Genomic DNA, 22589 nt, shown 5'->3' with positions numbered 1-22589 from the left:
GATTATATTCCTGTGAAAACAGGCTAATCTCTCAGACACACAACTAAATTCATTTGCTTTCAATGTGGCAAAAAGTTCATTAGATTACACATAAAAACTACTGCGGCTGAAATCTATAAAGGCTAAAAAGCCACTAGAGTCCGATTTATGCTGTGATGGCCATGTCAGTGCTCTTCTATGATTATGATAAATACTGATTTTGTCCTGCGGCTTAAGATTCAGCACATGCAGCAGATTTACTTCAAGGTGTCAGCTCAGACCAGTGAGTAAGGGACAGGGGAAGGTTAAACTGAGCTGATTGGACCTACAGTAAAAAAAAGAGACCTGCAGCAAGGTGCAGCACACATTACCACTGCAGAGCCTCATCGTGCTGCTGCCTGCAGTCACAGAGCAGCACAGGAGCGAAGCACAGCACTAGTCTAGTCACTAAAACCAAGGTGCATCTAGTGCCTGGTCAGTAAGCTACTACACTGTCCACTGTACCAACCATGGTGCCTGGGCACAATTAGCACGGGGTCGCTGGGCACTGGGAGGAAGGGGAAGTGAGAGAGCTGGTCAGCCTCTTCCTCCAGACTGGCCACAGCAGAGGAGGCCAGGGCGTTGGCATGCTCGGACAGCGTGTCCAGCACCATGACGTTCACATAGCCACTCATCAAGTAGCGGACCAACTCTATCTTACGTGTGTGGTCTGGGTTTTGCGATGTGAGATATTGTAAGAATAGTTTGAAAAAAGATTGGAAGGGACGTGGGAAAATGTTGATGTGGAGGAGGGAGGACAAGAGTTGGTTAAGAGGATTATGGAGGGAGTATGATTAAATATGAGACCAAAAAAAAGAAGAAGAAAAAATCCAAAGGAAGCGAGAAATGAAAAAAAAGGGGAAGGAAATATGAGGCATGCTTATACAACCATAATGAACAGAAGAAATATGTTAAGATGATGGTGATATATTCCTCTTTGAGTATATGGTGTGATGACATTAAAAGCCTTACCTGGTCTCGATAGAGGCATGGGGATAGGATAGTATTTCCTTGATGGTGTTGGAGGACTGTAAGGACAAATCAACATATTACTAAACTACAGAAAATATTGAATTGTAAATGTAAATGTTTTAAATGATAATGAGCCAACCAAATTTCAATAAAAAACTGGTGTCGCAAAGAGGAACTGCTTTTTTATTTTTTATTCTTTTAAACCACCCACCTGATCAGGTCCTGACCATGAAAATGCAGCGGGTGCTGCTGGTAATGGCCAAACACTTCGAACACAATGGGCTTGGTCTTGATGTACTCAATAAAGGACTCTGTGACTTCTACTGAAATCTGCTCCAACAGTGCAAAAACAAGGCAGCGTCAAAATTAATGAACATTAACTTGTAATGGTACAAATTGAGTGTGTGTGTGTGTGTGTGTGTGTGTGTGTGTGTGTGTGTGTGTGTGTGTATGTGTGTGTGTGTGTTCACTCACATTCTGGACGTGATAAAAGCCCAGAGGAGCTCCTTTGCCGGTGTTCTTCAGTGGCTCAGTTGAAAAAGCTTCATCATGACGATGCAGGAAACTTGGGATATAAAGATAAATGAGCTTCAAATAATAATTATAGTAATAAGGATGATGAAACAAAAATAAAACAAACCAAGAACCGGAAATAATAACACCAATGCTAGCTATTCAACAAGATAATGGTGGTCTCTTCATTTACAATGCAAACCAACAAAATTCATCGACCTTTAGGAGGAAGCTCGAACTCAAACGCTTGTTACTCAATACAGACATTGTGAGGAGTTTTGAAATTTGCCACGTTCACAAAATAGCTACAGAATACCACAGTTCACAGATAAAGCCATATCAATTGTCTTTTTAAAATTCAGACATACAGTTAAAACATTTCAAGCAAATCAATTTTGTAATAGTATTATTATATTCCTGTGTCTTGAATGTGTCCCTTGGTTTATTACTCAATTGTTGTTTTTCAACAGCAAGATAAACTGCTTTAATTGCAACTACAACAATATTTCAATATTACTACTTGATATAAGACACTGCATGAGGCACGTTCAATGGTAAAGTTTGATAGTAAGTTTCAAGTTACCAGAAACTTTATTTAAACTACTGTGAACTCACTTGAATTGGCAGAAGATGTCGGCATACTCGGGCAGGATGCCGCTGGCCTGGAGCACGGTAACGCGGAAGGTGAAGATGCTGCCCACCTCCAGCTGACCCACGCGACCGTCACCATGACTCAGCTTGGTTTCTGCAATGTCATCCAGCTTGATGTCTTAAAAAAAAGCCACAGAGGGAGGTTACGAGGACTTTTGCTGTGATTTATTGTAAATGTCCTGCAACTGGATCTGGGATTGTTCTTTTTCAATCTACATATCAATTCTAAGCTCTGCACAATACAATCAGTCTGGTTTCTGCACATTATCAAGCTTGTGATTTGTAGAGCAGATCCTGCTGTTCAAGCCTCCAGTAGCCTTTGTACAAATTCCTTCACAAAGCAAGAAAACTGCGTCAGTCTCATTTCCATAACTAAACATTTTGAGTCCTCCTTTGCATTCAACCGAACCATCTGCCAAGCGTGTTTCCCATTAGGGGCCTAGAGGTAAAAATGTATGTGTGGAGAGGTGAAGGTCTGGCAGCCGTACCCATGTCATTGATTCTGTTGAGCTCCTCCGAGGGTGTGATGACCTCTGAACTCTGACCCTGACCCTCCACAATGCGCAGCTCTTCTAGGGACAAGCCGGAGCGGGTCATAACCGTGGAGGGAAAGTCATTCTGGTTGGTCGAAAAGGAGATATAAGAGTAGAAGGAGGAAGTCAAGCATACACCTTTGTGAATGCATATTTGTCGAAAACTATATTTGCCATTCCTTAAATTTACTTTTAACAACAAATAATAAATGATAAAACAATATTAAAATCAAAGAAAAACAAAAACTTCCTCTACTGACTTCAATCAGCTGCTTTTCTGCTGACTTGAAACTCAATATCATAGACCCACAGTCTCACACGCACATACACAGAGAAAGAGTTCTCTTAAGTTTGAAACTCTTGTCATTTGACTCAGGGCTTACCTTTTTGAAGTATTCATCATCAAAGGAAATCTTGGCGGTTCCTGACTGTCTAACTCCTGACCCGTAGTCTGGAGCCTCCTCGTCAGCTACAAAAAGAAAAACCATCCTCTTATCAGGATTTATCTCAGTATCACAGATGCAGCTGAGTACAACCGTAGCACATCAAAGGGAATTCACACAGAATCTGAAGGAATTTTCCCTTTGGCACCAGATTGGTGGCCGGAAGGGCCCTTCAATGTTTTTTTTACAATTCAGAAACATATGCAGAATTTATCTAGATATTTAGTTTGAATAGACAATATTTGTTTTATCAAAATATCAAAAAGAACTACACATCACATTAAATGGCACAAATACAGTATTTGGACACAACCCACGAAAACGAAACTGCTTTATTACTTCTCTGTAAGGTTTTTTTTTTTATTTTACAAATGACTAAGATAAATAGTCTCCTTCACGAATATTTGCCTTTTAAAAGTCAGCATCACACTCCAGAAATATCATCAAAGCATAATAACACATACATGAATAATTAACAGGATAAAAAAACCTGTGTGCAAAGATCCTAATCCTCTCGCTCATTACAGAATCTCATTAATTACTCACCAGCTATAGCCTGGACCCCCACGCGCAGGAAACCACGCACCGCGCCCTTCTCTGTTACTATGGCAACACGGTGCACCAGTGGTACAGGGTACAGCAGGTTGCTCAGGTACACGAAAGCTCTGAGGATAAAAAAGAAAAACAGAAATGTTAAAACCTGATTCTGGTGCAGTGAGGAATGACTGCTGCAGGAAACATTAACACAGAAGATATGACGGTGTGTGATTTTTGTGGTTGTATTACTGCCATGTTATCGGTTGCATTCTATTTATTAAGAAGCAAATTAGACGTATCCACTTACTGAAACACATCTGCAGTCACATAGAGACAGTTTTCTGAGTTTTACATTATCTACAGACTAACAGATATGTCCTTCCCAATGTACACAAACATCTCCACTGTTTAGCACGTCAAAGACTACAATATCATACAGTCAAATATTAGTGACAATTATGTTAAGGGACAAGCAAAAACTAAATGAAGACAGAGAATTGAACATAAAATCATATATGCTGCAGCAGCAGGTTAAACCATCCACTTTATTTTTTGACTGTCAGGGGTGGTGACTGATCGCCTGGGATGCAGCAGTAAAGGCAGTAAACGACTGGTTTATTGTGTTGTGTTACAGCAGTGTTAGTCTCTCACTCACACACCCCTGACATTTTGTTTTGTGGGACTTGATTTGTCCTGATGCACCCCTGGTGACCCTCCATCCTTCCCCCTATCCCTCCCTCCCTGTCTGTCTGTCTGTCTTCCTGTGCTGGGAGACTCAAGGCCAAGGCCCCGAGTGTCAATCTGTAAAATCTCTGAAGTCACCGTGACGCAGTTAGGGTGACGCTGAGCTACGACAGTTGCAGAGACTGGCTGGCCTGAAGCCTGCAATCGATCTGTCGTCTTATTCTGAGATTAGCACACCGTGTTTCTCATGATGTTTACAGCGCTGAGACATCAGCCTTGATATAGCGCGTGCTGTCATTTCAAATGCTGCTGCGGCAAATTATTTCATCTTGACATCAATTTACAACAAACACACACAAAAGTATGATTACGTTATTGCCTACTACTACTGAGTTAATATCATCTACAATATATTACAACAAAATAAACAATGTTAAAACAAATAAGGTTATCAAACAAGAGATTTAACCACAATGTAATAAATTAAAAAATGAACAAATGAAAGATTAAATAAACATAAAATGGCAGACAGCTAATCAAAATAAATAATAAATCAGCAAATACATGTAACTTCACACAGATGGGAGTTAATAGTCAGTGCTGTGATGGTGGCGGGGGTTGAGACATCAGACGGGAAGGAAGTGGAGAAATATGTTGGATGGTGGCTTTTAATTTTTTGGATTCAAAATGAGAAGCAACTCACAAAGAGCAGCCATGTGAGCCCATAAGTATGACTAATCACATTAGATTCAAAACTGCTCCAGTTCATCTCTGAAAAGCTGCTGTGAATACAGAACATGATCTGATTCTGAAATTATCCTTTCGCCATTGAATGCTCTACTGATAATTAATAATGTGCTTACAGTCTTTACTCACATTTTTAAGATTTTTAATTGCAAGCTACTAAAATTATATGTTAAATAATAATGTCTTAAATCCTACAACTTATACTGCTGCTTTAACGTCTCTCTGTGCTGAACACTTGACTGCAGCTCCAGACTATGCATCTATTTTAACATCTTCACAGACATATGCAGTACATCAATTCACCTGTGATTTTGTGTTATTTCTGTACTTTTTTTTTAACTGGTGTTGTATCACACTCATTAGTTTTTTAAAACTTTTTTTCCCCATCTGTTCCAAAATAAACTTCACTAAACCAATCCAACATCCACCCAAACTCCTGTCCCAGCTTGTGTGTGGACGACAGGGGAATGCCACTGCCGGTCACCAACCTTCCCACCAGGATGAACCAGGGGGAGCGGTCATAGAAGGGGTCCTGGCCGTCGCTGAATATGTCCGAGCCCTCCTCGGTGCCGGCGTCCGAGCTGGTGTCGTCCACAAATGCCTCATCGTCGATCAAGTCAGACATCTCACTCTGGCGTTCGTCCGCCAGCTCGGTGATCTCGGAGTCGGTGGTGGAGAAGGTAGGCGAGGGCGTGCGGTCGACCAGGTGCTCATTGACACAACCGTGGAAGATGGGGGAGCTGAGGAGGTTGGTTGTTTGGGAACAGTGGCAGGAATCAAGGAAAGGTAACAATGCAGCAACAGAAGAGTTAAACAGGCCACTGCGGCTCATTAAGTACAGCTTGCATGTGATATTTCATTTTTGGCATAAAAATCATTGTTTTCTCACAAATGGTGACAAATTACATAAAAAATAAAAGATTAACATGGCTTTGTATCACGTGAATTGCAAAGTTAAAAAAAAATTACCAGTGGCACATGCTGGGTTTTTTCCGACTTAGTGGTAATGTGATTTTTAGCTAAGCTAAATAAATTAAGAAAATGTTTTAAGCTTTTGGAAAAGTAAATGCAGGATTAATTTCATAAAGAGCAGGTATTAAAGGAGCTGCTAGGTGTCACCGCAGTTTACAGAAACATGACTATCTTATACCAAAATGAAATGCCACTTTAAAAGGATTTAAAAGGATTAATGTATAAATGTAATATATGCTGGTTAAAAGAGGATCGAATACAAAATGCCACAAATGTCCACATGATCCGAAAACACTATGCTGTTAACAAGCTTTTGTGTGAACTGGAAAGGTATCAACATGAGAATGGCACCAGACAGAACAAGATGGTATAAAGGGTGAATGAAAATAACATTTTTATAATTTAAAGACACAACTTAAAAATGTGACATCACATGAAATGAATAAAAAGACAAATAAAATGAATAAATACATAATAAATGACATGAAATCAAAAGCACAAAAAAAAAATCACAAATGTAACATCAAATTATAAATGACAACAACAGAAAAAAGGATCAACATAAGCAACAACAGACATATGATAAAACATGATACCACAACATGTGATATCATTGGTATATGTGACTAATGACAGGAAAGGAATCAGAATTTGACCATGAAATTGATAAATGAAATGAAAGTAAATGTTTATATCCATTTTAAATAAATGGATCACAAAAGATGCCTGAGTGAAACGATATTGAAGATTTTAGTAGCAGGAACTGATTTAAAACTCAAATATGCAACAACAGTCACAACAAACAGTTTCTGATACTCGACATTTATTGATGTAGCAGTGTAACGTGAGCAGTGAGTTATGTGTATTTCCTTTTGTCGCGTTACATACCTCCCCACCAGCTTAAACCAGTGGAAACGATCATAGAAGGGGTCATTTCCTGTCAAAGTGCTCTCGCCGTCGTCCTGGTGTGAGGAGGCCATTTCGCCTGCACGGTCATACATCTCTCTCATCTGGTCCAGCCTCTGCCTGCAAATGATGACAGAGTGCGCTCAATATTAATGAGAAGCAGAGAGAATATACGACTCATGTCACACATAAAGGCTGGAGGCAAGAGATGCTCCAAGATGTTCAGATGTCAGTCTCATAATTCTTTGTATCTTTTGTTGGAGCCCGACCCATACTATTTATATTTTTGAGGTTGATGCAGATACCAATTTTTAGGGAGTAAAAATTTTTAAATCACTATATCAGATGATTCTTCTCTGTGTAGGTTGTTACATGTTGTTGGTCCATTTGTTGTATAAATGATGGGGTTTTGCTCTGTATTTCCCTGTCTGTTCATCTGCCCAGAGACTTCAACTGCTATATACTGTGTATATAGGAGGAACTTATATGTTATATACCAAGACTGATGTCTGATACATCAGTTGAGCTCTTCTTTTTCCTTTTTTCTGAGCACTGAAGTCGTGAGAAATGATCTGACAACCGGCTATGATAACATTTGATTTATGACACTGAATGTGCATAACAGGTGAAAGGCTTTGCTTCTATGGATAAAATATTCTTAAGAAATGTAGCAAAATTCAGGACTCGCTTGAGGTATGTTAAAGGTGATTACTTGAGTTTATCAAGGGACCAGTAGTGCGTGGCCCCATTCTTAAGGTCCTGAACCTCCACAGCAACCACGGTGCGGGGGAAAGGCCTGGAGTCTCGCTCTTTCTCTGGCTCTGGGGGCAGGAGCTCAGGGGGCAGCGGCGAGTACAGCGTGTCTGTCAGCAAGACAAACTGGAACTGGACCTTGGGAAATGTAAAGGGAAGAATAAACGGACAGTTTAGAAAACAAAACAAAAAACCCAAGTACTGATTTCCAGGGTCCTGTCTTCAAACTTGGAATCTGTGGTCTGATTCACAGGATGTAGACTGTGGTAGTGGGTGCACTGCCATTGGCTGCTTGTCTAACACAGCACTCTCCTCCCCATCTGCTTCTAGCCTGTTACCGTTTCCAAAATCCCCTGTGCCAGGCAGACCCTTTTGCTTCGCCATGAGAAACAACGACAACAACAACCTCTGCACTAGCAACTGACACTGAAAATGGCAGGATTTGGATTATTCAATTGAACAGTCGACATAGGTCTTTCACTGTTTTTGTCAGCATTAGCTCTTTTAATGACGGTGTTTGAAGTGTGAGTGAAATTTTTATTTTCTAATCTGTGATCAAGATTTTCTAAAATTAAAAGTCTCAGGAGACACAAGTCTCACTGTCTTTTGTAGCATAGTGACATTTTGCCGAAGATATATCAAAGTTGAATCATTCACTACACTCCATTTTGTGGCCTCTCGCTTCCCAGCTCCCTCTGGAGGCAAAATGCTCAAACCACTTAACACTGGACATAAATTAAAGATACAAGAAACCTTAAGACAAATCAAAATGATCTGAGAATGTCTGTGACAGATGATCCATCTCCAGTATCAATCATGTCGCTCCTATAAATGAACAACAACATAAATCTCACTGGTTTTATCGATGGGGAAGACGGACCATGGAAGAAGAGCATCTGATTTGTAACACACTCAGTTTCTTTGTGTCAATGAGTCAACACCTCACTCTGAATGACTTACACAATATGCTTGTTCATCATTCATTATATTATGTATGTATATTATGTGTACACTATTTATTTAACTATTAATAAGCCCTTCACTAAACCAGGTAAAAACTGAAAAACACTAGTTTAAGATAAAGTAAATTGGAAGCATATACATTTTTCCTCTCTCTCAAAGCAAGCATGTCACAAAGTAAACTGAAATTTTATTTGAATTACTTTCTTCTTAAGCTCCACACTTATGGCGTTGGCCTCCTTCAGGTAGACAGCATTTCCCCACAGCTGGTCACGGAGGGAGGTGAACTGATGGTACCTCCACTTCCTGAAGGCCCACTGTGCCAGCTCAAACTCATGCTGAGTCCACGGCACTGCAGCGAGACAGAGTTTACTTCACCATGATGCATATACACATAAACACACGTGCAAACACAGTGTACACACAATGTATTTGCACATAAAACCAAATAGGACCATACCAGAGGAATTGCTTGTTTTAGCCCAACCACAAATCCACTGTACTTCACAAAAATCCATGATAATTCATCATGTGGAATATTTATTTGAAGTAAAATATTTTTTGCAAGCAGTGTCTGTGCAGAAAACCATTCCTTTGTGATGTGTTCAAAGACTAGTGTCTAATGTCAATGTTTATGCTCAGCTGCAGAAAATGATTTCATTTACAAGCAATGCATAAGGAAAATCAAATCCAGAAGACAAACAGTGACAAAAAGTTTGGTTTCTCCTGTGAAGCCAAAGTTCATCATACAAATACAAACATACAAATTAAAAACATAGGATTAGACCCTGGTGTCACTATATCGCATAGAATAGTTTTTATTTCGACTAAACATCTGACTTCCTAGATGTGGTGGGATGACTACATGTTAGGACTGAATTTTCAGGTCAGACACAGTGTTAATTTGTCCTTAATTAATAAAAATCGAGGGGGAAAAAAATCTAAGGAGGCTACATGTTCGCTGTGGTGGATTACCAATCTCAATTATAAAAATGTGTGAGTTATCCTTTAAACTGCTGCTGAAGAATGGAGAAGATTTGGAAATACAATGACTTTAAAAAAGATTTTTTCTCTGGAAAATTGTTGCCAATACTGCATCAATGGATTTGTAATTGATGAGCTTAAACATAGACAACGAGCAATTTGGTCCTTCATACTTTGAGTAGTGTGGTTTTATCTACATTAGTAGCATGTTTACTTTGAAAGGGATTAGAAGATATATACATACTTTTGAAACAGTTTGGATGATTACCTTGAATGTGTAATTAGTATGGCAATATTAAATTTTTTGAATTTTTCTGAGTGAGGTTGATTATGTTCTATTGATTATGATACAGAAAATACTATACGCACATCCCAGTAGTTTAGGCTCTAGATGGAAAATGTGGAAAAAAACAGAGTGCATTTTTATATATTTATATATATATGATGCAGTATGTTAAAGAATTATCCAAAGGATTTGAAGATTTACAGTACACACCTTCCTCTTCCTCCTCCTCTTCCAGCTCTTCTTCATCCAGTGTCTCAGCAATAAGAGAACGAGTCTCGACCTGTTTCTGAAGTTCTTGCAATTTGCTCTCGTAAACCTGGACACCAACACACAGGGAAGAGAAAAGAGAACGCGGACAACAACAGGTGAGCTCAACAGCCATGTTTCACTCATTGTGGCTTAGTCCCCACTTTGGATTTCTACAGCACCAACAGAGATTTATTTCTTGTACTGTGTACCGACGACTTTGGTCACTAGTCCAAATAACACATGGATTCACACAGCCGGATAAATGTATGTCTAGAGTCTATAAAAAGAGGTGTCCGAAAAATAAATAAGGAATTTATTACAATTTCTACTTTTTACATACTTAACAATAGTGGGTAACTCAAGTCTTAGGCAGGTGCCATGAAGGAAAAACTTTCACTATTTTCAATGAATAGTTTTTTTTCTGTAGTGAGTACACAATGTCCTTGCAATGAAACACCTTATACTCTGAGAGTAAAGGCTTTAGTGCAGAAGGGGTGCTGCTAGAAGCTGAGTCAACTGTAATCCAATGAGGGGCGCCATCCTCATCAGGCGAGGACAGGCTGTGGTTGCGATGACCTCATCCTGTCTGTTCTGTGTCTTCTGGGAAGACAATGCAGCCTTTACATTTGTCATTAACCTCCTCCCTACCAATAAAGGGAAAAGCTCTTGATTCAAGCAACCCTTGGAAATACACCTGGTGTCACTGCATTAGCTTACAAGTCGCTATTTTAAAACAATGTATTACATAATGAACCATGTGAATATAATATTTACAAATATAAACATCTAAATTATTAAATACGTTTAATGATGCCGTTTGGCTAAGGTTATATGCAATACCTGAATTCATTAGTGAAATGAGGTCGAGCCAAACAAATCAAGCTTTCATCCTCATCCTATGTTTGCAACAATGGCATGATGAAGTATTAAATTATAATAAAACAGTAATAAGAAAATAATAATATAAGGTCTTTGCAACTTCTAGGATTAAAGTTATGTCGATTTTAGTTACTACTTTCAAACGTAAAGTTTTATATAAAATAATTAAAGATTTTTTAAATCTAAATATTTACCGTACCTTTAACATGACCTGACGTGATGTACAGTGTCTCAAATGGTCACTGATTTGTAGAAAACACATTCAGAGATCTGATTCTGTTCCTAAACTGGTTCATTGGAAACAAACACCAACCATATATAACCAATAACTGCACTTGGAGGATGTCACTTTATTTCAGTCATACTTTGAAAATGAATCTCCAGAAACACAGGGATTTAGTTGATCCTTCTTTTCTATTTTTTAACCTGTGAACAATACTGTTCCAATATGTACTGTACATTTGCACAAAGTGCTTGATTAAGGAAGCAACGCAACTTGGTTCACAGCCACAATGAGGCACTTGATACTGTAGCTTCAATAAGCAGACATACAAAACTCAGACACTTCGAACTGAGACCTAACAGACATACTGTTTATGTATATTTTAAAAGAACAGCATACGGTACATTGTCCATGTGTGGTAGTATTGTTTCCAGCTTACCTGTTCACTGTGAGCAACAGTGCACACGTTAAATAACATTCTTTATTAGAGCATTTATTAGATCTGAAGAAATGTAAGCTATTGCATGCAAAGATGAGGTGTAGGGTGGACAGACTAGACTAGTATATGTCTTTATATCATTTGGTTTGTTACAGCATAGCAAGGCAGGATATATACTGTGAAACTTAAAAAATATAAGACAGAAAATAATTTTATCATTCCGAATACAAGTTTAACATTATGATAGACCCTTACTTATAGGTCTCCTATGCTGCCGAGTGTCAGTGTTTTTTAAAATTAATTTTAAGGCCAGTGCTAGTGAAATGTAAATATCGATGGGTTCTCTTACAGCTAAAAGTGCAGCAAGGAACAGACGGATTGAAAGGCAGACTTGCATCAGCGAGAGGTTAAAAAACAAACTGAAATGGACGACTGATTTCAGAGACCAATACAGTCTAGGTTGCATGAATAAGCGGCATTTGATGCAGCTAAAACAAGGCAGTGCTAGAAATGTCATTCTACATGGATATTTGTCCTGAATAACATTATGCAAACACTTCAAGTCTTTGTCCTCCCTCCAACATTTTTAAGGCAGGTCTTTGGGAACCATGACAACACTCTGTGGGACATTCATTTGAAACAGGGAATTCTGTGGGTACTCAGTGAAACAGGAATCCACGAAACTTAAATCTTAGTTCCTGTGTAATTTTACAGGAGGAATTGTTGAATTATTCCAAACATTCTGAAAAGATAATAGTAAATGCATTTTTCGGAAATATATAATTGTTTTTTCCTTGTTTTACAGTTAGGTCCATCTCCCATCATAGAGGTTCTAAAATTTGGAAAGTGTCTAAACTCCTGGATTCATATTCATTTAATTAATAATGAAAACTAGTGAGGAATATAGAATCATATAAAATGAGGATAGATTCTCAGGGATGTTTAAAAGTATTTTAAGAATAGAGTAACTTATTGCTAAATATTAAAAATAGTGTATTCACTAACTAAGTATACAGCTTATTTATTCATGCCATTGAGGAAGTGCAAAATAGTGTAATACAAGTTTGTGGCAGTAACATATTTGAAATAAATCTAAAAAGAAAGATTAAAATAGTTTGGGATAACGAAATTAAGTGTCTCACTACGAATTTGAATAATGCAATTTGTCATGACTAAAAAGTTAGTTTTGGTTCAGTATGCTATAAAGATTCCTTCACAAAATTCAGCGGAAACCTTGTGCATTAGCACCAAATAAAAATGAAGGGAAAGAAAACCCAGAATTGTAAATGTACAGCAGGAATAATATTGCTAGTGCATAAAAAGGCACTTTTAGAATACCACTTTGTCTGACCACTACTTCTGTCTGTTTAAACAGCAGTTGTATATTCGACCGGAGTGCTGGTATATGACAGTAACTGTTTTATGAGGTACAACACTATAAGGTAGAACCACAGAACTGATTCTTCCTTCCTAACATTCAATTACATGGTACACAGAAATGAATAAATATAGGGTGTTTTTTCCATTCCTAATTTGGAGAAAATTAAACACATGACTGTGTTCATAAGGTAGTGGCTAAAATATTCGTGAAAAATCAATACTAAAATGGCAAAAATGTAAACTCAGAAATTCAACCATGAAGACAATTTTGGCAAATCAAAGCATGATTGATGAAATGTCACACAAAAAACAAAAGAGTCGGCACAACATGTCTCTTTTGGGGGAAAAAAAAGGAGTCCCCATATTGTCTGTTGGCTTGAGTTCCTTATGGTAGCTCTCCTAATGCTAGAGATGATGGCGCAAAACAACGCAGCAAAAACTGATAAAATGGCATTTATCATGATGATGATGATGATGATAAAATGTCTTTATGATACATACAATACTTTTGGATCAACCAATAACACGCTGATCAAGTGCAAAGTTCACAGTCAGTTTGAGCCGTTTGACTCACATGATTCTGTTGTGATCTGTAATGTATTTGCCTACTAGTATTTGAAACTAGTTCCTCATTTCACAAGTCCCACTCAGACTGCTGTCTCTCTGCTGGCTTTTAGATTAGGGGCAGACATTTGCCTGCGCATTCGTGGAGGTGCCTGAAAGCTGATTGGAGGGTTAGCATGGTCAATGTGATGGTACTGCTGGTAGCCGCCGAAGGTGCTATCTGTATACATCATGCTATTATAGTGGCATGGCTGCTGCTGCTGCTGCTGATGGTACGGCTGGGGATGTGCTGGGTGGTTCTGATGGTGGCGGGGCTGGTAGAAAGCCTGGGTGTGCCTCCTGTTGCTTTCAGGCTGCTGCAGTGACTCCATGGAGCCAGAGGGCCGCTGGCGGTGATTAAAAGAGTTGCTGCGCCCTCGTTCGTGGGGCTGCTGATGTTGGTTGTTCCTATAGTTATGTCTGTAACCCTGGCTTAAACCTTGCTCTAAGTCTTTGCTTCTGTTCTGGACTGTTTGGCTTGGCAATGGAGGAGTGACTTGGATAACTGAAGCAGCCATATTTTCTACAGAATGCACTCCCTCTACAGCCTGGCTTTCTCCCTCTTCTTCCTCTACAGCCTCTTTGGGCACCTTCAGCTCAACAACCTGCTGGTCTGTAATTATGATATGAGTACCGGGGCTCCATGAGTTGCGGTGCTTCGGGTTACTTCTGAAGGGGAAGCGCAGCTTGCGGTCCTCTGGTGGTATAAAGCGATGTGGTCCGTTATGCCGGCGAAGCTGCTTGGAGATCTCTTGTTGCTGAAGGTTCTTGAGGCGTAACTGCTCTTGACGCATCCAGCGCATGTGGCCTCGTTTTAGGGTCGAGTCATCTCCTGTACTTTGGCCTGTTAGCGAATCTGCATCCTCTACATCAGACTTTTCTGGCACAGGAGGTATTCCCTCTCGAGGGCTTGGAGTTATGGCTGCACAAGTAGAAGTGCCCATGCTGGGAGGCTTTTCTTTTTCTGCCATAATGCCATCTGGGGTGATGGGGGGTTTAACTTGGCCCTCTGGGGCAATGGGAGGCTTTTCTTGAACCTCTGGGGTGATGAGGGGAAGGACCTTTTCCATTTTGACCACTTTATGCCTGAGGGCACGGATCTCCTCATCCTTCATGTTATTCTGTTTCTTCACCTCATGCAAGATGTCCTCAAGTTTATCAATGTGCACTTTTAGTTCATCCATAACAGCCCCTCCTGGTCGAGTCCCATTGGTGATGACGTCCTCAATGCGCTCGTCACCAACTCCTACAGTGTCCCAGACATCCCGAGCCACCGCCCTCCACGAGTCCCGCTCGTTGGGGTCCTTCTTGCTGTAGCTAGCACAAAGTTCCTTCATCTTCACAATAGCCAATGCCTCAATTTCTTGCCGTGTGTGGCGGAAATCATTGAGCGCTACTTCATAACAGATTTCTTTGACTGCTTGGATCTTCAAGTCAGAGATGGTCACCCACTTGGAGTCCTTGGTGATGCGACGGCGCTGAGGGATCTGGTACATTTTAACTTGCTCTCTTCTCTTACCGCTGCTGGGTAATCCACACTTTTTCACAATAGTTTGTAGCTTGCTGGGGGGCAGCTTTTCCCTCAAGGAAGTGATCAGTCTCCAGCTCTCTTCACAAGACCTCTTATCTGAGTCATCCCCACTATCAGAGTCTCCATCCTTGAGAAAACAACACAGGACAAAAACCAAATGGTTCCCCAAAAAAAAGAAGGAGAAATTAATATGGGAAATCAAAGAGAAGATGTAAGGATGGCTTAAATAAAAAGAATGAGTAAAAGGTATGAATATGCAACATGGGAACTTCAACCATGAGTCAAGTCTAAGTTAAATAAGAATATGATGCTTGAGCTTTCACGGACGTTCAGAATGTATAGGTTTAGTATTTTTGCCAAAGATGGCTATTTCACTGTATATTATCTAAATATTTTGCATACATCATTAGTATACAAGATGTATGGCAACATGCAGTGTCATTTTCAGAATTATGTTCAAAACAAAGATAGAAAAACAAACAAATGTACATACGACAAACAGTGGCTTCCATTGACTTTCTTGTCAGTTTGTCTTTCTCTTATATTCTCCAGTAAAATTGTGAAATGGATATGAATACATGTTTATTAATTAAATAAAGCTTTTAATAACTCAGACATGGAGATGTCACATTTAACAATTTTGTTCCCAATGTTGCATATTGATATTAAAAGTAAAAGGTAAAGCATTTCTAGCATGATTAGAAAAGAAATATCAATAGAGGATAGTTACTGATTGGAGGCCTTTTTTTTATTGTTTTCTGTTATTCCTCTTCATAATTGAAATTTTTGTGATTTGAAAGCTGGGTCCCAAACATGCTACAGTGGCATGCATGTAGATGGATTTTGGAGCTTTCCCCCTTTAGTCCAGAAGGTTTGAGTGGCTTTAGTATTAGCGGTGAGTTAGAAGACAGTGTTCTTGCAGTTGATCAGAAAGCCAGTAGAGAGAGAGGCAGAAGTGAGGGTGAGTGTTAATCCACTACAAGAAAAATGTTAGTTTGAAAAAAATGCAGTTTCTCATTTTTGTAGACAACTACATTACAGATCACAACCAGTATGTACAGTCAAGTCAGGTATTGGGAATGATATTGTATATGTGGCTAGAATTGGATGTCATGTTGCTGGGAGTCTGAACCTGTGGCGCTGTACATAAAACCACCAGCGAATGAAAGGAGGTCTGTGATTCACTTGTTCAACTGTGAGCAGTGATAACTCCGTTGGGGGGTTTTGCCCTTAATGTGCTACAAGATGCCAGGTAAGGCTAGCAAAGCGAGGTAGCCAAAGAAGTCAATGAGAAACCACATTGTCACTATCTGTCAAAAACTACAGCAGGATTTTTTGTTATCACAATGCATTGTCATAAGTCAGCAACTGCATTGAAGAGATGAAACTCAGGACAAAACAGAGCAAGAAAACTAAAGTAGAAATCTAATCCAAGCAAATCAACAGCCACTTCAGAGTTGAACAGCTCAACGGCAAACACTGCAACTTAGTCCAGAACCAGTAATGAGAGAGTTTAGCAAACATGCCATTAACGTGAACCATGCAAAAGCAGCGTCACTTGAAAAGAAGGGAATGTGTTTTATACTGACCAATATTCAGTCAGTGCTAAATGAATTTTGATCTAAATATCAAATCAACTTCAGCTGTAAGTTGCTGTTTTGCAAGATTCAGATCCACTAGAGAAGACACAGGAAAAGGGAAAATGGGGATTTGGAAAGGGGAAAGCTTTACAATCTAATTCTTGCTCAATAAAATTGCAACAGAAAAACGAGTTCAACTTAAGAGGGCAAGTAAAAGCTCATCTGTACCAAACCGGGAAAGCTTCCATGCAAGAAAAACAGACATGCGCTAGGAGTGAAAGTGTGATTTACTCACAAACACATTCCCACACAAACTAACACTCACACTGGTCTTTCTATAGTTGGGAGGACACTCATTGGCATTATGCATTCCCTAGCCCCTCACCCTAACCTCAACCATTATAAACTAAATGCGTAACCCCAACCCACACGTAACTCTAAACTAAACCTGATCATATCCCTAAAACCAAGTCTTAACTCTTACAAAAGTTATGAGGACCAGCCAAAATGTCAACGTTTTGAGCCAAAATTGGCCCTTATAACTATAAAAAAAGACAAGTGTATACACACACACACACACACACGCACACCTCAAAAGTGTCAATGTTCAGAGTGATAATTAGTACCAGTCAGATTTACATGGACCAAATGAAACTATAAGACAAAAACCCCAAACTAGCCTTCCAATTGTAACTGACATAATCAAACTTTAACTTTGAAGTACATATTCTATCACATAAGATATCACTAAATAGCTGGATCCCTCAAGAAGCTGCCATTGATTATGAACTTGAAAAATCTTCAGAGTTATGGCCTAAGATCTAATAAACACACTGTCGTTACAACTAAATCGCTAGCAACCTCTTACATGAATATTACAAAAATAGACTGAATCCATAAAATTCACAAAGTGCCATTGATTAGATACCAGCAGATTTGAACTCACCAATCGCTGTTGCTCCAGAAGTTGGTCTGCCTCCTCCTTCTCCTTCTTGTACAAGATTTCCATCTCAGTGAGCCTACATAAATAAGTAAATGTATTGTGAAATTATTGCACAATTTATGGTACACTGTACAATCGAACCACACAGTTAAGGCTACTGACACCGTTAGAAATTGATGAAATAAAACAAATGGATTTCATACCGTTTCTCCATTTCCTGCTTCATGTCGATGCCCTGCTTCTCCAGAAGCTCTCTCTGAGCAAAGGTCCAATCCACAGGCTCCACTGGCGTTTCGGCAGATGGCGTCTTCTCCCTTTCAGCTCTGGCCTGTTCTGGGTGGTTGAACCGGAACACATGGTTCTTTCCCATAATGATGCGGTTACCTGAAAGAAGGTGAGGCAAGCGTGGAAATCATGATGTGAACAAATTTACTGCTCCATTACGGCTGTGATGAAACTGTCAAACTTTTGTTTTTAGCATGTTTGGTAAATAGAGTAGAAGATCCCAAGGGGTGTTATGAAGCTCAAAAGTAAAACATTCATCCCTTTTACATTAGTCCATAGAGATATAATACAAGACAAAATGTACAGATTATTTACAACTTTGTTTATAGAAATGAGATGTGTACCTGAACGAAGCTGGATTGCATCTTCCACACGCTTGCCATTGACGTAAGTTTCTGATCCCTCGCAGGGCACCAGCAAGACGATAACTTCCGCAAAAACACAACAACCAATCATCAGTGACTCATCCTGAAAACTTCATCGTTGTAATTTGCTATATTGTAAAAGATAAACATCTGATCTTTTGAATATTTCAAGATGTTCGATCGACACAAATGTCGAAGAAAACACAGGCATGCAGGCTCATAATATAGTGCCTCACCATGTCCATTGGCATTCCTTTCACTGCGGAAGATGCAGTGCTCTTCCTTGATATGAGCACCACTTAAAACAATGTCTTGTCGTCTTTCAGCGTCGGCCTGACCCACCCTGAAACAATCGTAGAAGCCATTTTGAGAGAGTGAAAGCTGCTCTCTCTATTGGCAGCCATTTCGGCAAAAGTCGGTGCTAGAACATAAATTAAACCTTTAAACCATTACTTCAGGAGGGCAGCACTTCTAAAGCACTATACTATACAACAGGCACTTAATCTGTGATTCCCTCATCTACTATTGTCCCCCTGAGGAGTGATTGTAGCAAAATACTCAACAGGAATAATCTGTAGAGGGAGCCAAGAGGACAAAGAGTGAGGGAAAGTAACTTTAGAAAGTTAAAAAGTAAAAAAAATGTCAGTTTTCAAGACAGTTTTCTAAGACTGACAGTTCCTCTGCTTAACATCAAAAGAGGGAAAATGAAATACAGACCCCTTCCTGGGAGGAATTCCAAACCTTTCCACATCCTCTGCACAATTTCTGTGTCATAATTCAAGATTTAGTTACCTTGTAATTCCATCTTTGATGTAGTAGAGCAGACACTCTGACATGAGAGGATCCTCATTCAGGTTAACCAGATGCGGAGTCTAGAGATGAGACATGAGGTCATCAGTTAACGACAAATACTTTCGCCGGATTTCCCTAAGTTCATCAATATGCAGCAGTACAGAAAATATGACAATAATAGAAATGTTAAACAATTGGGCATAATTTCCATATGCAACTTGCGGATGGCCTGTCAGTGATACACGATCTCCTGCATGAACACCTATACAGTCTGACACATCACAAAACTAACAAAACAATGCTAATAGCTACTCCGCCAAACAACCAACCTTTTTTGGGGAAAACACCCCATTAAAGTCTGCATAGAGATCACAAGGCTTCTCAACAAAATGCTAACCCATGGAGCAGCAGTGAGTGAAAGGAGAGAAAAAAAAGGATGACAAATGGTTGTGAAGGGAAAAAACACTAACACACCACAATTAAAGGTGTTGGGGGTCGAAAACAGCCAGAAGAAGGATTAATGTCAAAGGGGGGGAATCTTCTGAAACCAAAGCTGATCTAGTGACAGCTGGTGCTGAACAGTCAGCGATTAAAAGATAACAGATCTCTCTCTCTGTCACAATTACGGCTTTGCTGACAAGCACAAGCTATGTCTACTGGTCTTTATTCTGCAGCCACTCAATGATGCCTCTACTGGAAGATGCTGGAGAGGTGATTGGGCGAGAAGAATGTACCCACTATATGTTTATATTCAGGTTCATAAGTATTTGGACAGTGACACCATACTTGTTATTTTGACATTTCTGAAATTGATGTAATTCCTCAATGCTTAACGTAATAATTAATGTAAACCCCTTGAATCAAAGCTAAGAATATATTATTTTAAATCCATTGTGGTCATGTATAAAAGCAAATTTACACAAATTGTGTCACTGTCCAAATACTTATGAACCTGGCTGTATATAAAAAATAGTCAACAGCCACCAGAGGTGAAAAAAAACAAACAACCGCAGATCAAGACCATGGAAATTAAAGCACTTAAATGTTAAATCACTACTACAGGAGCTACATCTTATTAATGGGGCTACATCTAATGCAAAAAAGTGCTTTGTCTGCTGATCAAACAAACCTTCTTAGTGGGAAAACAATCAAACTGCTCATCAAATGGCCTTTCATGGCTAAGCTGAGTATGTGAAGGAAGCATGAGACAACGAGTGGAAAGACAGACAGAATAATAAAGTGAACATATGGGAAAAAACAGTGACTGTACAGGGAGGGTGCTCATGGAAAACAAGTCAGGGAGTGATGGTGGAAGGGTGTGCATCACCACCACCCCCTATTTGACACAATCCCCAATCATCAATGTTGGTTCTACCTTTTTAGGAGAGAATACGCCCAAAGTGCCTCCATCTTCACGGATTGCCACACCCATCTCTGCAAGCAAGGCCTCCCTAAAGTGAAGGCAAAACATCTGTTAAAACTAGGTTTGGAGACACAATCAGTCTTCACACTCAGTATATTTGTTTCAAGCAAGAAAAGCACCAGTGAGACGGACTGCAACATGGTGGATGTCTTCAGCTACAGATGAGTAGATGAAGGGGGGAGAAGGGCTGGGAGGAGGGTGATTGTGCAGCAGAGTGTGATGACAAAGGATTTAAAAGAAATTGGACAGAATGATGCAGAGGAAACTAGACAGATAGGTCAGGAAAATGAGACAGACAGCACTCGGGTGTGAAAAGACAGAGGCAGAGCTATGGGGGGGTTGTCCGACACTGATAGAACAGGAGGTGTGGAGGCACATGTAGGACACAACCCTCACTCCTCGAGAGATGAAAATAAACAGACATTGCAATACTGACCTCTCCATGCGGATTGCCTCAGTCTTTCTCAGTTTCTCTTCCCAGGTTTCATTGAGCTCGGCAATGATCTTTTCTGATTCCTGAACACAACAAGCAAAGTTGTGAGTAAACACAACCAGTGTGAGGTTATCGTAACTGTCCTTAGCAGTGTATTGGAAGCAATATATTTGATCCAGTAACACGGTCCACCAGGTCTGGATTCATCAGGTTTAGAAACGTTTGGATCAGGATTCAAATTGGGGTAATAGCATTATTGCTATATTCAACAGGAAGCATCAAGGGAAGCTGCTTCTATGCTGCACAACTGTGGTAAATACAGCAGGTGAGGAAAAATAAATTTTGTGGCAGAATTCAGGGTTTAAACGTCGAGTAAGAGGAACAGCTGCCATATGTTGTGGCATTTAAAGATCTCTATTAATCACAGAGCACAGCCACGACGCCTGCATCTGAGGTGAGTGAGATATTTGGCCATCTGTTGCTCTAAATATTAGAATTCGTTACTATAAATGTTTAATAATGACGTGTATAGTTATCTTGGCTTAATACATAGCATTTGAAATTGCTATGTTGGGCAATACTGACAGCGCAGTCTGATTTTAACCTGTAAAGGTAACCTTCACTACAAAGCTGAAACTCTTCAGAAGGCCAGTATTATGAGCGTCACTTTATAAAGCCGACGTAACTGCATCTATTTTGGTCCAATTTCCTCTGTATCTGCGTCGGTGCTTGACGTCACAGGATGACAGACAGATTGGGCACCACAGTTGCCATGGAAACTGCAGCTCCTCATGGCCGGCTGTTACGCTCCTATGATGCTTCCTTATCAGCAGAGTGCGAGGTACAAGTGTACAATGCAAGTGTAGGAGATATGAAGCCTTGAGGCCACATAAGGAATTATAGGCAAAATGTGTTTTGATTAAAAGGCTTTGTGTGGGTTTAAAAAGCCATCTAGACATTTAAGTGCCCATGCTATGCTCTTTGGGATTTTCCCCTTTCCTTTAGTGTGACATACAGCTTTTTTGTGCATGTGAAAGCTCTGCTAAGTTATAAAGGCAAACTTCTGCTGCAAAGGGAGTCCTTTTCCCCCAACGAAACACTGCTCTGAAGTGGCTGAAACGCCTTGTTGCTTTTCATTTTTCCTCTTCGTCACTGAGTAATGCATAGCATGCATGTGTGTACCAGCTAGTTTAGCTAAAACTGGTATGGCAGAACCAATGCCATTGTAACCGTGGTCACAACGATGTTAATCTCTTCATAGATATGTCTGCGTTTTGGAAAGAGCCACCTATCATGGTCACAGCCCTCATGTACTGATGAATCTCCTTATACTGTCTAAATCAAACAATCTGACTAGAACGGAAATATTTTTGATAAACAATTATAGTGTGCTCATAAGATTATTGCAATAGCCATTAACAAGCACTAAGGGAGGCCCCTCCTATCCCAAACACTTATGGTAAATAAAATAAATACACGTATCACAGCAGAGGGTGGAAAAACAC

The 22589-nt window shown here is 39.7% G+C and overlaps 1 protein-coding gene across 13 annotated transcripts in view; it reads right to left on the bottom strand.

Annotated features, from left to right (window-relative positions):
- The window catches only part of kif1b (kinesin family member 1B), a 56535-nt gene that overhangs the window by 9650 nt on the left and 24296 nt on the right, over positions 1 to 22589 (bottom strand). For 5 of the 13 annotated variants that reach the window (XM_047330639.1, XM_047330641.1, XM_047330644.1 and 2 more), the window contains 20 exons: positions 21088 to 21167; positions 20604 to 20679; positions 19229 to 19308; positions 18673 to 18779; positions 18416 to 18499; positions 17990 to 18170; positions 17790 to 17862; positions 10170 to 10275; positions 10043 to 10060; positions 8893 to 9041; positions 7689 to 7867; positions 6959 to 7096; positions 5587 to 5838; positions 3677 to 3795; positions 3071 to 3156; positions 2643 to 2772; positions 2119 to 2272; positions 1465 to 1555; positions 1202 to 1320; positions 991 to 1046 (listed from right to left, as the gene is read on the bottom strand). In XM_047330639.1, the coding sequence (XP_047186595.1) occupies positions 991 to 1046; positions 1202 to 1320; positions 1465 to 1555; positions 2119 to 2272; positions 2643 to 2772; positions 3071 to 3156; positions 3677 to 3795; positions 5587 to 5838; positions 6959 to 7096; positions 7689 to 7867; positions 8893 to 9041; positions 10043 to 10060; positions 10170 to 10275; positions 17790 to 17862; positions 17990 to 18170; positions 18416 to 18499; positions 18673 to 18779; positions 19229 to 19308; positions 20604 to 20679; positions 21088 to 21167 (2278 nt within the window). Of the gene's footprint in view, positions 1 to 990; positions 1047 to 1201; positions 1321 to 1464; positions 1556 to 2118; positions 2273 to 2642; positions 2773 to 3070; positions 3157 to 3676; positions 3796 to 5586; positions 5839 to 6958; positions 7097 to 7688; positions 7868 to 8892; positions 9042 to 10042; positions 10061 to 10169; positions 10276 to 11417; positions 15391 to 17789; positions 17863 to 17989; positions 18171 to 18415; positions 18500 to 18672; positions 18780 to 19228; positions 19309 to 20603; positions 20680 to 21087; positions 21168 to 22589 lie in introns of those variants that run through there. The other 8 variants (XM_035644071.2, XM_047330642.1, XM_047330646.1 and 5 more) reach the window with 4 other exon arrangements.

Source organism: Scophthalmus maximus, chromosome 3 (assembly GCF_022379125.1).
Source record: "Scophthalmus maximus strain ysfricsl-2021 chromosome 3, ASM2237912v1, whole genome shotgun sequence".
Lineage (NCBI taxonomy): Eukaryota > Metazoa > Chordata > Actinopteri > Pleuronectiformes > Scophthalmidae > Scophthalmus > Scophthalmus maximus.
Note: the sequence above shows the minus strand (reverse complement) of the source record. Positions and strands in the feature narration are given on the sequence as shown.